The sequence below is a fragment of the Chiloscyllium punctatum genome, chromosome 3 (genome assembly GCF_047496795.1).
Source record: "Chiloscyllium punctatum isolate Juve2018m chromosome 3, sChiPun1.3, whole genome shotgun sequence".
Classification (NCBI taxonomy): Eukaryota; Metazoa; Chordata; class Chondrichthyes; order Orectolobiformes; family Hemiscylliidae; genus Chiloscyllium; species Chiloscyllium punctatum.
The window spans coordinates 42,076,468-42,094,953 of NC_092741.1; the positions used below are offsets into that span (position 1 = coordinate 42,076,468).

At 40.8% G+C, this 18,486-nt stretch overlaps 1 protein-coding gene across 7 annotated transcripts in view; it reads right to left on the reverse strand.

Annotated features, from left to right (window-relative positions):
• The window catches only part of fig4a (FIG4 phosphoinositide 5-phosphatase a), a 116,847-nt gene that overhangs the window by 21,125 nt on the left and 77,236 nt on the right, over positions 1–18,486 (reverse strand). For all 7 annotated transcript variants that reach the window (XR_011953438.1, XM_072552132.1, XM_072552140.1 and 4 more), the window contains 4 exons: positions 16,441–16,579; positions 8,391–8,449; positions 2,748–2,898; positions 1,432–1,515 (listed from right to left, as the gene is read on the reverse strand). Coding sequence is in view for 6 of the 7 variants with exons in the window: in XM_072552132.1 (XP_072408233.1) it covers positions 1,432–1,515; positions 2,748–2,898; positions 8,391–8,449; positions 16,441–16,579 (433 nt within the window). In the remaining variant the exon portion in view is untranslated. The remainder of the gene's footprint in view (positions 1–1,431; positions 1,516–2,747; positions 2,899–8,390; positions 8,450–16,440; positions 16,580–18,486) is intronic.

Sequence of the window (18,486 nt, forward strand, 5' to 3'; positions counted from 1 at the left end):
CAAAAGAATTCCAGTTATCAGCTGAGCTCACTTTGAAGTGGTGTGGTGACCTTCAGGTTAAACTAAAGTTAACTGTCTATGAGATAGCAGCCTATGGATCTGTGCAACTTTCATTTTTGACATACAGGCAACAGTGCTACCAAATAAGCAATTTCCAATAGTGAATGATAACAAACATCAACTTTGAAAACACAAAACCAAATACAGCAGATGCTGGCAATCTGAAGTAAAACAAATTATTCAGATGGTCTGCCAGCATATGGGGAGAGCAAAATACAGGGTCAATATTTCAGCTCTAACTTCCCATCATTTCTCAGTTGTAAAGAACTTTAGAATACAAGGTGCTTTATAAATACAAACGATCTTCTTTTATTCGTCACATTTACTCACTTTATCATATCCCCTGTTGAGTGATTGGCATACTTTGCAATAAGTGCAACAATACTGAGAATTATTGTGCACTAATAGTCCACTTTGATTTGAAGTAGTATTTTTGTTTCCAACTTTGAATGTCAATTGCATTTGTGATATCCAACTAGCATTTCACATTGCTTTCCAGTAAATTCATTATCTGTTGAGCTTTGTCAAAATGAATTTTGACATTTTCAGCTGTGTGCATTAACTGTACAAGTTGGAAAAGATAAACTGATTATTTGGCATTTTCATGTCAGGACTTGGTAAAATGCAATCTCACGTTTTGATACTGGAGTTTTGTTGTTATGTCTCATAGTCACTAAGTCATGATACCATCACTATACTAAAGCATGTGACCTGACAATTTATAATTCTCCAACTGCATTGTAACTCCGATCACTTGAAGCATGCTACTACTGAAAGATAGCTTTTCTGTCACAAACTAACAGTTTAATGTTACTCCAGACACTTGTATGCCCATGGAATGTAATTTGTGCATAATAATTAGTTGTAATAATTATGCACAAATTATTATGGAGGAAAATACTGATCCATCTTCACTTAAATTTTTTTGGAAGTGCACCAATATTGTTTTACTATCACTTGATATATTAAGCAGGTCATTCAGTACTGTATGCATTCTTTGAGTTGGAGTCAATACTTTCTCCATGAGCTGACTCACAAATTCACAACTATGAAGGAGGTATTAAGGGAAGCTGGAGAGGGGGAGAAGAAACAAAGGGAAGGGATTATACAATAAATAGACAGAAGAAACAACCTGAACATAAGAGGAATCACGTTTTGTGTTCTGCAACATGTGTTTCTACTTCTATGGATGCTGCCAGACCTGTAATCACCAGCATTTGCAGTATTTTTCTTTCATGTTAAGTTTCAATTTACTTGGGCATATCCTTCAAGATGTACATTACTGGTTAAAATTAATGATTGTAGCTAGTAGAAAATGTTTTGTATAGCTAAAAGAATAGAAACAACTAAAGATAGTACCAGTTTTTTTACCTCAGCATGGATTTGCCAGTTTCTTCTGGTTTGCGAATAGTGAAAGGACTTGGGTCAATTCCAACATGCTTTGGCATGAAGTCCCTTTTGTACAAAAACAGTACAACAAAGCTATGGCATAACAGCAATAAACTTCACATTATTCAGAATTTTAAAATCAAACAAGCAAGGCATCAGGACTCTTCATAATTCCTACATACTTATCACCTTTGTGCTATGGCACATAACCCATTTGTCAGTATACCTTTAAGCGATATGCTTATGATATTATTACTGTATCATGCATGTGACCTGAGAGCATATAGCTCTCCAACTCCCTTGAACTCAGATCATTTGAAGCATGACACGACTGGAAGCATGCTCTTCTGTTACAAACTAATAGCTTTAAAAATGAAGTTAAACTTTGACAAAACATACACCAAAATGCCACTGGCTAAGGCTCACCTAGTTTCATCCGCAGGCAACAGCTTTAAAAATGCTGTAGATTTAAACTATTGGTGAAAAGTACAGAATGTTCTGAATCTTTAAAATTTCATTTTTGCTATTGCTGGAATGTCTGCATTTGTTTCATTCATTCCTTGTGAGCCAGCACATCTTTCAAGGCCACCATTTATTGTCCCGCCCCAACTGCCCTTAAAGTGATGCTAAGCTGCCTTCTTGAACTGCTGCAGCTACCCACAGTGCTGGGCTGGTATTGGGGCTTGTCTGCAGAAGGGTAGGGTTGAGGTCTTAACATGTTGAACTTGTATTATTCACTTTTTTGATATTCATTCATGGAATGTTGTCATCACTGGCAGTGGTTCAGCTTCTTCAAGTTGGTGTCTCATTTTTAGACATGATTGTGGCTGCACCTGACTCCTCTTTGAACCCCCAGATTTAGTCTATTGACTTGATGGCAATAATACAAGGGAGGGAAATGATGCGAGTAATTAGGATTGAATACAATTCTGCGGTTACTGAATGCCCACAGCAGCTTATTGACATGCATTTTGGATACTAGCAAAACAAAAAGCTTTGACTAAATATCTTTTTCATTAAGATTCAAGAAATGAATGCAGAGGCTATGACACTAGCCCTTAACATATAAAGGGGCTATTTCCTAAAGTGGCACAAATATTACTTAGGTGTTGACATATCACAAAGGTAACAAATTCATCTTGAAAGATGCAACAAATATCAATAGTAAGGCGCTCAGGAGGTTCTTCCTAAACTCTCTTAAAACAAAGTGGCTAAAACTAGTTTCAAAATAAATTTTCATTGCTATTTAAGCATGTAGTAGAGAAGGAGATAGCTAAGGAAGAGAAAAGATTACATACTTGGCTGAATTTGTCATTGTTAGGCAAAATGCATCATCAAAACAACTCAGCTCATAAGGCCTGAAGAATTCTGTGTATACATCTATTTCTTCATCAGATTTATCCAACTTTTTCACGACCGTCAGCTTTTTAAGATTCTCGGAACAAGGAACTAAAGGGATGAATAGAAACAAAAATATTTTATTAGTTTTTGAGTTTAGTAGATTGATCATATTAAAATGGTGTAGTAACATAACTGGAATATTTTAGCCTGCAGTTTTAAAATGTACATTGGTGTAAATTTTACAAATACTGCAGGGATATTTAATTGAATCAAGGAACGTTTACAAAGTTTGATTCAAGACCACCACGTTTCACTGTTTAAGATGCACAGATGAGAAGCTGTACCTTTAAGTGTTGCAGTTATTTAACTTATTAGCAGTGGCATTTATTTTGAAACGCATCAACATTATAAACCAACTTTTCTACAGAATTTTACTGATCAAACTATTTCCTTAGTGCACTTACCACATTCAGAATAAGGGAGGTGATGACATACTGGCAATATCAATGGACTGGTAAACCAGAGATCCAGGCTTATGAACTTGACTCCTACCATGGCAGATGATGAAATTTTGATTTCAATACACAAGTCTGGCTCGTATAAAAGGTCAATTTTGACTTGACTGGAGTTTTGGGGACATGTCGAATTGAGGAAATCTTAATCTTTTTGCAGAAATCTAGATTTCTTTATATTTCAGTTAAGATTTAACTGAAACTTAATTTATTAAATTAAGAGTCTGGATCTTAAGCAGCAATATACAAATTACCAACTGTGGTGCAGGTGTCGGTAGTTAACTCAGAGAACTAGTTTGAACTGTTTTATGCAACTGGGATTCAACTCTCTCTTTAGTTTTGGAACATGTGAATATAGCACCTCAGTTCAACTTAGCACTGAATGAAGTTAGAACAATGGTGGAAGTTTAATGAATTAAGGAAGTTAGGACAAGGAGTCCTTTCCTCTTCTGAAGTTTCGCACTCTGAAAGAATTGGAACTTAGTCTTACCCTTAAGTATCCACAGGAGAAAGAATTTATTTGTGCTGAAGGGGAATTTCTACTCTCAATTCTTCAGATAATAGTAAAGAGTACTCAAAGAATCTTTAAATCAGAAATCTCATAATATTTAAGCAGTACTTAGATATTCACTTGTGTTTCCTTAACCTATCAGCTATGGGTGAAGAGTTGAGATGCATTGTTGGGGAGATGGCACCCTGTACATGCTGGACAGGACTACACTTCTTGCAGGGTACTTTGGAGAAGGTTCAAACTAAGCAGGGGTGTAAAATCATGAAAAAATGATAGAGGAATACCATGGTGCACAAAATACCATGAGAGACAGAACTAGCACTAGAATGGAGAATACAATGTTAGAAGGTAGATTTGGAATAGGAAATAATAATATTATAAACCATGGCTACAATGCATGTATCTGAATGTACAGAGTATAATTAACAAGTTACAGGTGCAAATTGCCATGTGAAATTAGAACATTGTGGCTGTAAGAGACTTGACTCAAGGAATGGTGGGACCTAGTGTTCAATATTCCTGGATCAGGCATTCAAGAAAGATAGGAAAGAAGGAAAAGGTGGCTGTATTAGTTAAGGACCATAAGGTGGAAGTCCAGTTTTGGACTGGGGTGGATAAATTCAGAAGTCTCACAGCATCAAGTTATAGTCCAACAGGTTTATTGGAAATCACAAGCTTTCGGACTGTTGAACCAGCAGTGCTCTGAAAGCTTGTGATTTCAAATAAACCTGCTGGACAATTACCTGGTGTCATGTGATGTCTGACTTAGTTAAGGATGGTGGTGCAGTGCTAGAGAAAAAGAATGCCCCAGAGGCTTTTAGAACACAATCGACTGGACTAAAGTTAAAATATAAAAAAAAAGTCTAAATTCCTTCAGAACAGTTTATAGTCCACCAACTAGTGAGAAAGATGTAGAGGAACAAATTTGCAATGGAATTAGAGATATAAATATTATAGGGTAGTTGCAATGAGGAGCCCTAATTATCTGGTCATGTGAAGAGCAGAGAGGACATGCGATCCTGGGATATGTCCAGGATATATCACTTTTACAACAGTTGTTCAGAACAATGTGAAATGAGGCACCTCAGGACCTGTTTCTTGGGAATGAGGTGGGCCATGTAGATTAAGTATCATTGGGGGTGTATTTAGAGGATAATGATCATCGTATCGGAAGGATTGGGATTACAGTGGAAAAGAGCAATGAACTATCTGGGGGAAAACAGAGCTGGGCAGATAGACAGGAACCAAAGGTCAATGACATGGATTCACAATGGAACTGCGATAAGACCATAAGACATAGGAGTGGAAGCAAGGCCAATCGGCCCATCGAGTCCAGTTCGCCATTTAATCATGGCTGATGGGCATTTCAACTCCACTTACCGCACTCTCCCCGGAATTATCAAACTTTGCCTTGAAGACATTTAATGCCCCAGCCTCAACTGCGCTCCGTGGCAATGAATTCCACAGGCCCACCACTCTCTGGTTGAAGAAATGTCTCTTCATTTCCATTTTAAATTGACCTCCTCTTATTCCAAGGCTGTGCCCATGGGTCCTAGTATCCCGCCTAACAGAAACAACTTTCCAGTGTCCACCCTTTCTAAGCCATGCATTATCTTGTCAGTTTCTATTAGATCTCCCGTCAACCTTCTAAACTCTAATGAATACAATCCCAGGATCCTCAGCTATTCATCATATGTTAGGCCTACCATTCCAGGGATAATCTGTGTGAATTGCCGCTGGACATGCTCCAATGCCAGTATGTCCTTCCTGAGGTGCGGCATTCTAAATGGGGCCTAACTAGAGCTTTATAAATTCTCAGAAGCACATCGCTGCTTTTATATACCAACCCTCTTGAAATAAATGACAACATTACATTCGCTTTCTTAATCACGGACTCAACCTGTAAGTCAATCTTTAGAGAATCCTGGACTAGTACTCCCACATCCCTTTGTATTTCTGCTTTAAGAATTTTTTCACCATTTAGAAAATAGTCCATGCCTGTATTCTTTTTTCCAAAGTGCAAGACCTTGCATTTGCTCAAGCTGAATTTCATCAGCCATTTCCTGGACCACTAACCTAAATGGTCTAAGTCTTTCTGAAGCCTCCTCAGTACTATCTACCTGTCCACCTAACTTCGTATTTAAAAAAAAGCTCCAGTCCCTTCATCTACCAACTCCACTGCCCCATAGCTGAAAACTTCAACTCCCCCTCCCATTCCATCAAGGACATGCTGGTCCTGGGCCTCCTCAACCACCAAACTATTACCACCTGACACCTGGGGGAGGAATGCCTCATATTCTGCCTTGGGACCCTGCAACCATATGGGATAAGCATGGATTTCAACAGGTTCCTCATTCCCACTCCCCCCACATTATCCCAGTCCCAAGTTTCCGATTCGGCACTGCCATCCGGACCTGGCCATCAATCCCCACTCTGACCTATCACCTTCTCCCTCACCTTCATTCACCTATCGCTTTCTCAGCTACCTTCCCCCAAGCCCCACCCACCTCCCATTTATTTCTCAGCCCTGACCCACAAGCCTCATTCTTGATGAAGGGCTTACGACCAAAATGTCGATTCTCCTGCTCCTCGGATGCTGCCTGACCTGCTGTGCTTTTGCAGCACGACATTCTCGACCTTGATCTCCAGCATCTGCAGTCCTCACTTTCTTATACTTTATAGGAAGGATGGTAGAGATAGGGGGTCTGTAGTTCCCTATCCTAAGTCTAACATCAATCATGGGAACTACTAGAGAAAATAGTGAGAAAAGAACATTGATCCCCATTTAGAGGGGAAAGGTTTAATCAGGGATAGCCAGCATAGCTTTGTCAAAGGGAGAAATCAAAAAAATCTGGTGGGATTTTGAGGAGGTGACTAAGTATTTGAATGAAGTTAGGGCAATCAATGTAGTTTATATGGATTTCAGCAAGGCCTTTGACAAGGTTCGACATGGGAGACTGATAAAGGAGGTAAAAACATATGGGATCTAGGGTAACAAAGCAAGATGGATCCAAAATTTGCCTAGTGAGGGCAGTGGTGGAAGGCTGTTTGTGTGATTGGAGCTTGGTAATTTTAAAGTGAAAGGTAGGAGGTTTAAGAGAGGATTTGAGGAAAACCTTTTTCACCCAGAGGCGCATGGAATCTTGAATGCACTGCCTGGGTGAGTAGTTAAGGCAGGAAACTTCATAAGTTTTAAAAAGTACTTGGATGAGCATAAAATGTCATACTATTTGAGACTATGGGGCTAGTATTGGTAGCTGCATATATTAGGTGATATACACGTGATGGGCTGAAGAACCACTTCTATGCTGTATGATTTTATGATTTGGATGTATTCCTTCAAAAAGGAAAAATAAAGCAAGCTAACCCAAAAGTCCCTGACATCACCATGCCAGCACGGAAAAACACCCAGGTATGTCCTGTCCACAAAAAAAAGTCAACTCTAACGTAGTCAATTACCACCCTTCAATCTACTCTTGATCATAGCCAAATGATAGAAGGAATTATTGATAGTGCTATCACATAGCACTGGCAAAGGAATAACCTGCTCACCAAGACTCAGTTTTGATCCATTAGGGCCACTTTGCTCTTGACCTCTTTACAGCTTTGGTCAAAACATGAGCAAGACAGTTGTATTACAGAGATAAGGGACAAACAACACTCAAACATGGCCCATTCCAGCAAGAAAGCACACTAGGTTTTGGGGCAGCACAGTGGCTCAGTGGTTAGCACTGCTGTTTCACAGCGCCAGGGACCCAGGTTTGATTCCACCATTGGGCGACTGTATGGATGGAGTTTGCACATTCTCCCCATGTCTGCGTGGGTTTCCTCTGGGTGGTTCAGTTTCCTCCCGCAGTCCAAAGATGTGCAATTCAGGTGAATTGGCCATTCTAAATTGCCCATAGTGTTAGGTACATTAGTCACAGGGAAATGGGTCTGGGTGGGTAACTCTTCAGAGGGTCAGTATGTAAATGTTGGGCTGAAGGGCCTGAATCTAATCTAAATCTACTTAGTTGGTACTCCATTCATGAATTTCAAAATTCATCCATGCACCACTGATGCACAATGACAGCACCATCAACAAAATGCATTGTAATAACTAATTCAAATTTTTTTAAAAGCACCTTAGCAGTTTAGATTTTAAAAAATGTGTGGCAACACTGCATAAATGCAGTTCTCCTCTGAGCCCCATACTATCTTAATTTGAAACTCTGTTGTCCTTTCTCCACTGTCGCTTGGTCAAAAATCCTGGAACTTCATTCCTAGCAGCAGAGCTTTGTAGCTACACTCCGAGGATGTCAGCAGTTTAAAAAGTCAGACTACCACCTTCTCCAGGGCAATTAGGGATGGGTAATAAATGCGGACCTTGCCTGCAACACCATAGCCCTAAATAAATAAAGCAATACACTAATACATTCCGATTAGTATAATCGCCACTCTGGGAATGCCGCAAACAGTTAAGTGCTGTAAATAAAGTTTATAATATCTTTTTGACACATCAAATTCGTCACATCTTTCTTAAAAATACTTTAAAATTTAGTGTATCCAAATTGAAGTTAACATGCAAATTTTCATACCTTCATCATAAGGTAATGGTAAATGGTTTAGTATCTCTGGTGTCCACCAATGGGTATAGCTACAAGAAATGCAAAAGAATTGCTAAAAATGTATGATAGTTGAGTTAGAATACACAAATATCTTGCTTATAAACAAAAGTAAATTACATACAGTTTACAATAGATTCAGATGAAAAGTAACAGAATGGACAGGAAGTAGAGTATAAAATAGATTACAACAAGTAGCAAATAAAGATATTGACAAAAGATCAGAAGCAGTATTCCACAAGGATCAGTAATTGTTCAAATTGTATAAATATATGGTGGACTTTAGAATCAGAGCTATAATTTCAACATTATATTAAAAGTGCATTACATCTGACTAAATTAAGGAAGACTAGAAAAATAAAAGACAGCATTAATAAATTTTCATGTTGGGCATGTAAATGGCTCAGGACTTATAAATGCGAAGGTGTACACTGGTAGTAGTAACGAAAGGAGGCCACATAAGCCATTTATGAAGAGTTTAAATAGTATAGAGCATTGAACAACTGTCAGGTGTGGATTTACAAATCACTGAAAGCAGCAATAGTGTAACAAGACATAAAAACACAAAACACAGGATCATTTCAATAGAGATGGATGGAGTTTGCACATTCTCCCCATGTTTGCGTGGGTTTCTTCTTTAGCTGCAAATCCTATCAGATCGCATGGATCAGTTAGAGGCAATAAGAATTTTTCAGGAGCTGTGGGTGTGATACATGGCAGTTATAAGAAGGGAGAAAAGCCACAGAAACGGTCAGGTAGATGGGTTAACACCAGGAAAGATAAGAGAGGTAGGCAGGTAGTGCAGGAACCTCCTGCGCAGGTTTCCTCTGGGTGCTCTAGTTTTGTTCCACAATCCAAAAACGTGCAGGTTAGGTGAATTGGCCATGCCAAATTGCCCGAAATGTTAGGTGAAGGGGCAAATGTAGGGGAATGGGTCTGGGTGGGATGCGCTTCGGCGGGTCGGTGTGGACTTATTGGGCCGAAGGGCCTGTTTCCACACACTAATCTAATTTAATCAATCAATCTAATCTATCCCCATTGTTATGGGCTAAGCCAGACCACTCAAAACATGCTTAAAGCAGGCAGCTAAGATCATAACTTTGCAACTTGTTTCGGTAAGTATACAGTTAAAATTACCCAGATTAAGTTAACTAGGTTGACTACTAGATTTCAAAACAGACAAACATTTATTCACAAAATAACACAATGATACACAATGAACAGAATAAAGAATGCTCACAGAACTCACCTATCCAACTAGACTTAATAATGCTGTTCCGAATATATACAACAGTCCCAATAAACAAACTCCCTTTAAAAACCAATATAAATGGTACACATTCTTACAGGTTGAAGTTGAAGGGCAGAAGGAGAGAGGGAGTTTCCACACAGCTCCCTTGAACTTCCAACCATTTCAAGACGGAACTAAAACTGTTCAGCTCAACGAGAGAGCTGACCACTCCCCTTTCTTTATACATGTCACTTCTAAAACATGACCAATTTGGCCTGTTTACATATAAACAAATGGCCTCTCAAAATCCTTTTTATCTCCACACCAAACCAGACTTATCGGAGCCTGGCCTGGTTTATTAACCCTCTGAAAAATATCAAGAACAGAGTATCCTTGAACCAAGCTTTTAGGTAAAAAAAAGGAAATAGCTTTGTGACACCATCTCAAACAAGTATGCTGTTCTGGAAAATGTAGGTGGTGGTGGACTCTCAAGGGAATGTAGCATGAAAAGCCAAGTTTCTGGATCCAAGAATGGCTGTAATGTAATGAGGGGTATGTCAGGTTCCAAGCAATTCATTTGTGATAGGGGACTCTCTAGTCAGAGACACAGACAGGTGTTTCTGCAGCTGGCAACGAGAAATCAGAATGGTGTATTGCCCCCCTGGTGCCAGGATCAAGGATATCTCGAAGAAGATGCAGAATGTTCTCAGAAGGGGAGAGGGACCAGCAGGAGGTCATTGTACACATTAGAATTAATGACATAGGAAGGGAAAAGGATGAGATTCTGAAGGGAGAATATAGAAAAAGTTAGGCAGGCATTCAAAAATGAAGGTCCTCAAAAGTAGTAATATTTGGATTATTCCCAGATATTACTACGAGCTAGTGAGGGTAGGAATAGGAGGATACAGCAGGTTAATATGTGGCTGAAGGGCTGGTGCAAGGGAGAAGGGTTCATATTTTTGAATCATTGGAATCTCTTTTGGGGTCGAAGTGACCTGTACAAGGAGGACAGATTGGACTTGAATTGGAAGGGAAATAACACACTGGCAGGAAGACTTGCCAGAGCTGCTCGGGAGGATTTAAACTATTAAGTAGGGGAGTGGGTGGGACACAGGGAGATGGTGAGGCAAGAGATCAATCCAAGACTGGTACAGTTGGGAAAAAGGACCAAGTCAAACAGTCAGGGCAGGCAGGAACAGAGCAGACAAGGTAGAATGATAAATTAAACTATATTTATTTTAATGCAAGAGGCCTAATGGGGAAGGCAGATGAACTCAGGGCATGGTTAAGAACATGGGATTGGGATATCATAGCAATTACAGAAACGTGGCTCAGGGATGGACAGGTCTGGCAGCTTAATGTTCCAGGATACAAATACTATAGTAAGGATAGAGAGCGGGGCAAGTGAGGAGGGGGAGTGGTGTTTTTGATATCAGATACCATTATGGCTGTACTTAGAGGATATTCCTGGGAATACATCCAGGAAGGTTATTTGGGTGAAACTGAGATATAAGTAAGGAATTATCACCTTATTGGGATTGTATTATAGATTCTCCCAATTGTCAGCGGGAAATTGAGAAACAAATTTGTAAGTAGATTTCAGTTATCCGTAAGAATAATAGGGTGGTTATGGTAGAGGATTTTAACTTTCCAAATATTGACTGGGACTGCCAGAGTGTTCAGGGTTTAGATGGAGAGGAATTTGTTAAATGTTTTACAAGACAATTTTCTGATTCAGTATGTGGATGTACCTACTAGAAAAGCTGCTAAATCTGACCTCTTCTTGGGAAGACAGGGCAGGTGATAGGGTGTCAGTTGGGGAGCACTTTGGAGCCAGCGACTGTAATTCTATTAGTTTTAAAATAGTGATGGAAAAGGTTTAGACCGGATCTGAAAGTTGAAGTTCTAAATTGGAGGAAGGTCAATTTTGATGGTATTAGGCAAGAACTTTCAAAACTGATTGGCGACAGATGTTCACAGATAAAGGGACAGCTGGAAAATGGGGAGCCTTCGAAAAATAAGATAAGGAGTCCAGAGACAGTATATTCTTGTTAGGGTGAAAAGCAAGGCTGGTCAGTGTCGGGAATGCTGGATGACTAGAGAAATTGAGGTTTTGGTTAAAAAAAAGGAAGCAAATGTCAGGTATAAACAGCAGAGATCAAGTGAATCCTTAGAAGAGTATAAAGGCAGTAGGAGCATACTTAAGAGGGAAATCAGGAAGGAAAAAAGGTGACATGAGGCAGCTTTGGCAAATAGGGTTAAGGAGAATCCAAAGAGATTCTATAAATAAAAGGGCAACTAGGGAGAGAAAATGGCCTAGAGTCTGGCGCTGGAAAAGCACAACAGGTCAGGCAGCATCTGAGGAGTAGGAGAATTGACATTTCAGGCATACAGCCTTCATCAGGAATAAGCCCTTTTGCCTGAAAAGTCGATTCTCCTACTCCTCGGATGCTACCTGATCTGCTGTGCTTTTCCAGCACCACACTCGCAACTCTGATCTCCAGCATCTGCAGTCCTCACTTTCTCCTTGAGAAAAGGGCCTCTCAAAGATCAGCAAGGCAGCCTGCATGTGGAATTGCAGGAGATGGGGGACGTACTAAACGAGTACTCTGCATCCATGTTTACTATGGAGAAGGATATTGAAGATATAGAATGTGGGGAAATAGATGGCAACATCTTGAAAAATGTCCATATTACAGATGAGGTAGTGTTGGATGTCTTAAAACGCATAAAAGTGGCAAATCACCAGGACTAAATCAGGTGTACCCTAGAACTCTGTGGGAAGGTAGGGAAACAATTGCTGGGCCCCCCTGCTGAGATATTTGTATCATCGATAATCACAGGTGAGGTGCCGGAAGACTGGAGGCTGGCTAATGTGGTACCACTACTTAAGAAAGGTGGTGAGGAAAAGCCATGGAACTATAGACTGGTGAGCCTCACATTGGTGGTGGGCACGTTGTTGGAGGAAATCCTGAGGGACAGGATGGACATGTATTTGAAAAGGCAAGGGCTGATTAGGGCTAGTCAACATGGCTTTGTGCATGGAAAATCATGTCTCACTAACTTGATGGAGCTTTTTGAAGAAGTAACAAAGAGGATTGATGAGGGCAGAGTGGTAGTTGTGATCTATATGGACTTCAGTTAGGCAGTCGACAAAGCTCCTCATGGGAGACTATTAGCAAGGTTAGATCACGTGGAATACAGGGAGAACTAGCCATTTGGATACAGATCTGGCTCGAAGGTAGAAGACAGAGTTTGTTGGTGGAAGGTTGCCTTTCAGACTGGAAGCATGACATCCGTGGTGTACCACAAGGATCGGTGTTGGGTCCACTGCTTTTCGGTATTTATACAAATGATTTGGATGTAAACATAGAAGGTATAGTTAGTATGTTTGCAGTTGACACCAAAATTGGAGGTGTAGTGGACAGTGAAAAAGGTTACCTCAGAGTACAAAGGGATCTTGATCAGATGGGCCAATGGGCTGAAGAGTGGCAAATGGAGTTAAATTTAGATAAATATGAGGTGCTGTACTTTGGAAAGGCAAATCAGAGCAGGACTTATACACTTAATGGTAAGGTCCTGATGGTGAAGAAAGAGACCTGGAGTGCAGATTCCTTGAAAGTGGAGTCACAGGGAGATAGGATAGTGAAGGAGGCATTTGGTAGCCTTTGCTTTGTTGGTCACAGCATTGAGTATAAAGTGTTGGGAGGTCATGTTGTGGCTGCACAGGACATTGGTTAGGCCACTGTTGGAATATTGTATTCAATTCTGGTCTCCTGGTTTTGGGAAGGATGTTGTGAAACTTGAAAGGGTTCAGAAAAGATCTACAAGGATTTTGTCAAGGTTGCAGGGCTTGAGCTATAGGTTGAATAGGCTGGGGCTTTTTTCCCTGGAGCATCGGAGGCTGAAGGGTGACCTTACAGAGGTTTATAAAATGATGATGAGGAGCACGGTTAGGGTAAATAGACAAGGTCTTTTCCCTGAGGTGGGGGAGTCCAGCACAAGAGGGTATAGGTTTAGGGGAAAAATTTACAAGGGATCTAAGGGGGAACTTTTTCACACAGAGCGTGATGAGTGTATGGAATGAGCTGCCCAGAGAAAGTAGTGGAGGCTGGTACAATTACAACCTTTAAAAGGTTAGTGGATGGATATACGAATAGAAAGGTTTTAGAGGGATATGGGCCAAATGTCAGCAAAGGGGACTAGATTAGGTTAGGATATCTGGTTGGCATAGACAAGTTGAATTGAAGGGTCTGTTTCCATGCTATACATCTCTATGACTCAATGACTTCAGATTTGCTAGGAGTCCTGCAGCAACATTTGGTCAAATGTGGTCTTAACGTCAAGACCAGTCACCATTACTTCACCTCTGGAATTCAGCACTGTTGTCCATTTGTGGTTCAAGGATGCAATGAGTTCAGAAGCCAAGTGGCCTTGGGGAAACCAAAATGAGCACCAGTGAGCTGGTTATTCCCTTGTAAGTGTTGCTTGATTGGAGTATCAATGGCACCTTTCATGACTTTGCTGATTGAGTTTAGTCTGATAAAGCGGTAATTGGCCAGGTTGGATTTGTCCTGGATGTACATGGGCAATTTTGCACATGCCATTAGATGCCAGGAGTTGTATGGTACTGGAATAGTTTGGCTAAGGCTGTGGCAAGTTCTGAAGAACAGGTCTTTAATTATACTGTCAGAATGTTGTCAGTCTCAGTGCCTTTAGCCAGGTGAGTGAATCAAATTGATGAAGTCTGGCATCTGAGATGGTAGTGACTTCCAGAGGGTGCAGAGTTGGATCATTTACTCGGCACTTCTGACTAAAAGGTGGATATAATTTTTCAGCTTTGTTTTTTTCAGTGATATGCTGGGCTCACACATGGTTGTGGATGGGGATATCTGTGGTGCCTTGAACTACAGGGAGTTGTTTGATTGTCCACCAACAATCACAAACTGGATACAGAAGAATTGTAGAACTTACGTGTGATTCTTTAGTTGTAGGCTCCCTTAGCCCAGTCTACTGCATGCAGACTCAATTATTTGGTAAGCAAGGGCTGTGTGTTGTCATTTCACCAAGTTGATACCTCCCTTTTAGGAATACCTGTTGTTGTTCCTAGCAGGGACTCCTGCATTTTTCATTGAGTGAGTGTGGATTTGTGTGCTTGATGGCAACAGTGGAGTTGGGGATATGGTCCATGATTAAGAGTTTTTATTTCATTATTCTTATCCGCTTTGTGGGCGACACCAGCAACATCAGCATTTATTGGCTTTCACTAAATGATGTTCTAAGTGATTTCAGAGGGCAGGTAAGAATCAATTCACATCATTCAGAGTTTGGAATCACATGTAGGGCAAACCAGGTAACGACATCAGATTGTCTTCCCTGAAGGGCACTAGGGAAACTAGATGGGCTTTTCTAATCAACAAGGTAAAAACAATGACTGCAGATGCTGGAAAGCAAATACTGGATTAGTGGTGCTGGAAGAGCACAGCAGTTCAGGCAGCATCCAACGAACAGCGAAATCGACGTTTCGGGCAAAAGCCCTTCATCCACTTTTGCCCGAAACGTCGATTTCGCTGCTCGTTGGATGCTGCCTGAACTGCTGTGCTCTTCCAGCACCACTAATCCAGTATTTCCTAATCAACAGCTTCATTGTTGTCATTAGACTAGCTTCTAATTCCAGATTTGTTATTAAATTCAAATTTCACTATTTGTCATGTTGGGATTCAAACCCAGATCCCCAGGATATGAGCTTGGCGTTCTGGATTATTAATCTAGTGAAACAAACACTGCACCACTGTGCTTGGTAATTTCCTTGGTAATTGAATCTAGCTGGATCTGTCAAAGTTTGTCCCATTTCACATGGTGGTAGTGTCACAAAACATAATGGAAGGTATCTTAAGTATGAAGAGGGAGGGTGAGGTAATGAATTTGGGGATGGGCAGGGTGAGTGGTTGACAGGTGGGAGGTTGGGGTGCGTCAGTAACAGCAGGGGGTAAGTAAATAGTAAGAGATAGAGGGTGACGGGGGAAGGATGAGCAGATACGAGAGGGAGGCTCAGCAAATGAATGCATATTAGGAATGGAAAGAGAGCATGTGAGAACACATTAGTGAGACAGAGAGAGCATGAGATTGTCTGAGAGTGAAGGAGGACTGCAAGATTCATGTGAAGGGGAGTGTGCTTGTGCTAAACAGGGGGAGAGAGAGATTACACATATGCAAGGGAAGTGGAGGGAAAAAGCACTGTGAGGGGGAGGGGTGAGAGAGAGGAAACGTGAGGAGCTGAAGGCAAATGCGCATCTGTGAGAGAGGGGGCAATGCACACTTGCGAGAAATGGAGGCAATGCACAAGAGGTGGTCCTCTCACGATAGAGGGATGTGTGTGCAAAGAGGGGATGCCCATGTGAATGGGAAAGGGTTAACAGGGTCTGAACCCTGAGACAGTGAGTGAGCTGGACACATACACATCCCATTGGCCTTCAAATTTTCTCTTCTCAAAATGCTCTCTGTAAACCAGCCTGAGAGAGGAGGCAATGCACACCTGTGAGAGTTAACTTTGCTTACTTTTTAGTTGCCATTTTTACCAACTACACATTTACTTAAAATTATCTATTGATTGCTTTGATTGATTTTTCTGAAATTTGTGTTTACTGGTGCGCCTGATTTTGTTTCTCTGGAATTTGATTATCATCAACCATCCCCCAACCTCAGAAAGAAGTTGAAATGTTGCTGCTTCACCCTCCCAAACTCCCCCTTCCACAACTTGCAAAAAGAATGGATATCCCTGTTATACACTACCTTCTCTTTGGACATAACAGTTCCATTGTGTTCTTGTGATGCAAGTAATAGTCAGTCGGAAGTTCCCAAAGATGAAATTTTCCTTCGCTCGGCTGGAAGACTCCAAGAAACAGATTTATAGCATCCTGTCTATCAGCATCTATAACATTAAAAAAAATCTGTTAAACACAAAATAAAAAACTTACATATTTCAACAGATATTTGATGTTTTAGATGGGATAGAATTTTCCATAACATATAGCATTAAGTATTTAACTTACACTTGTCTTAGACATCAGTCTTAGACAACTGCCACTGTGGAAAAGGGCCACAAGGGGAGCATTTGGTAAAATAGCCCCAAGCCACACACCAGTCAATCACAATCTCCTTATGATTTGGAGATGCCAGTGTTAGACTGGGGTGTACAAAGCTAAAAATCACACAACACCAGGTTATAATCCAACAGGTTTAATTGGAAGCACACTAGCTTTCAAAGCGTCGCTCCTTCATCAGTGATAGTGGAGGACTCAATCCTAAGACACAGAATTTATGGCAAAAATTTACAGTGCGATGTAACTGAAATTATACATTGAAAAATACCTTGATTGTCTGTTGAGTCTTTCATCTGTTTGAATACCATGATAGTTTCACTTCTTTCATGTGTAAATCACAAAACCTTTTCTTTACAAGGTGCATTCTCCAGTTAGCCCCTCGTGTTCTCTGTCTATGCCATGATGTTTAGATTGTTATCTCACTTTTTAGATTAGAATCAGAGTTTTACATGAATTCATGCAGTTTTTGAGCAAAGTACAATGTAACACTGCAAGTACAAATTCACCCCACAAAATATATGTGTGCATGTGGGTCTTTGTCTGTCTGTGTGCATGTGTCTGTCTGGGTTAGGGGTTGAGAGTGTTAGAGAGAGTGTATGTGTGCGTATAGTGAGTGTAGAGTGTCTTAAGTCTGTGAGGGGGGTGCATGTGTGAGTGTGGGAGTGTGTGTGTGTGTCTGTGTCTGGGGGGGGGGGGTTGTGAGTGTCTGAGAGAGAGAGTGTATATATATATATATATATATGTGCATGAGTGTAGAGTGGTCTAAGTCTCTGAGAGGATGCCGGTGGATCTGTGTATTGAGAGTGTGAGTGAGTGAGTGAGTGAGTGAGTGAGTAAGTGAGTGAGTGTGAGTGTGTGAGTGTGTGAGTGTGTGAGCGAGAGCGAGAGAGAGGTGAGAGTGAATGAGAGAGTGTGTGGGTGTGTAAGAGTGTCTGTGTATAATGCAATGGTGGTCACCAGTACCGAACATGGAAGGCCTCAACCAGGACCTTGGGTTCATGTCACATTACAGGTGACCACCATTGCACTATACACACACACAGGCACTCCTATACACACACACAGACACACACACATGACAGACACACACACATCCTCTCAGAGACTTAGACTACTCTCCACTCATGTACACACATATACAGTCTCTCTCACAGACACTCACAACCCCCCATCCCAGACACGCACATACTCCCACATGCACCCCCTCACAGACTTAAGACACTCCACACTCACTACTCACACTCAACCCCCAACCCAGACAGACAAAGACCCACATGCACACACGTATTTTGTGGGGTGAATTTGTACTTGGAGAGTTACATTGTACTTTGCTCAAAAACTGCATGGATTCATGTAAAACTCTGTTATCTCACTTTTTAGATTAGAATCAATCTAAACATCATGGCATAGACAGAGAATACAGGGTTAGTGGTGCTGGAAGAGCACAGGGGGCTATCACCCATTGTTACAGCTAACTGGAGAATGCACCTTGTAAAGAAAACGTTTTGTGATTTACACATGAAAGAAGTGAAACTATCATGGTATTCAAACAGATGAAAGACTCAACAGACAACCAAGGTATTTTTCAATGTAAAATTTAGTTACATCGCACTGTAAATTTTTGTTATAAATTCTGTGTCTTAGGATTGGGTTGTCCACTATCACTGATGAAGGAGCGACGCTCTGAAAGCTAGTGTGCTTCCAATTAAACCTGTTGGACTATAACCTGGTGTTG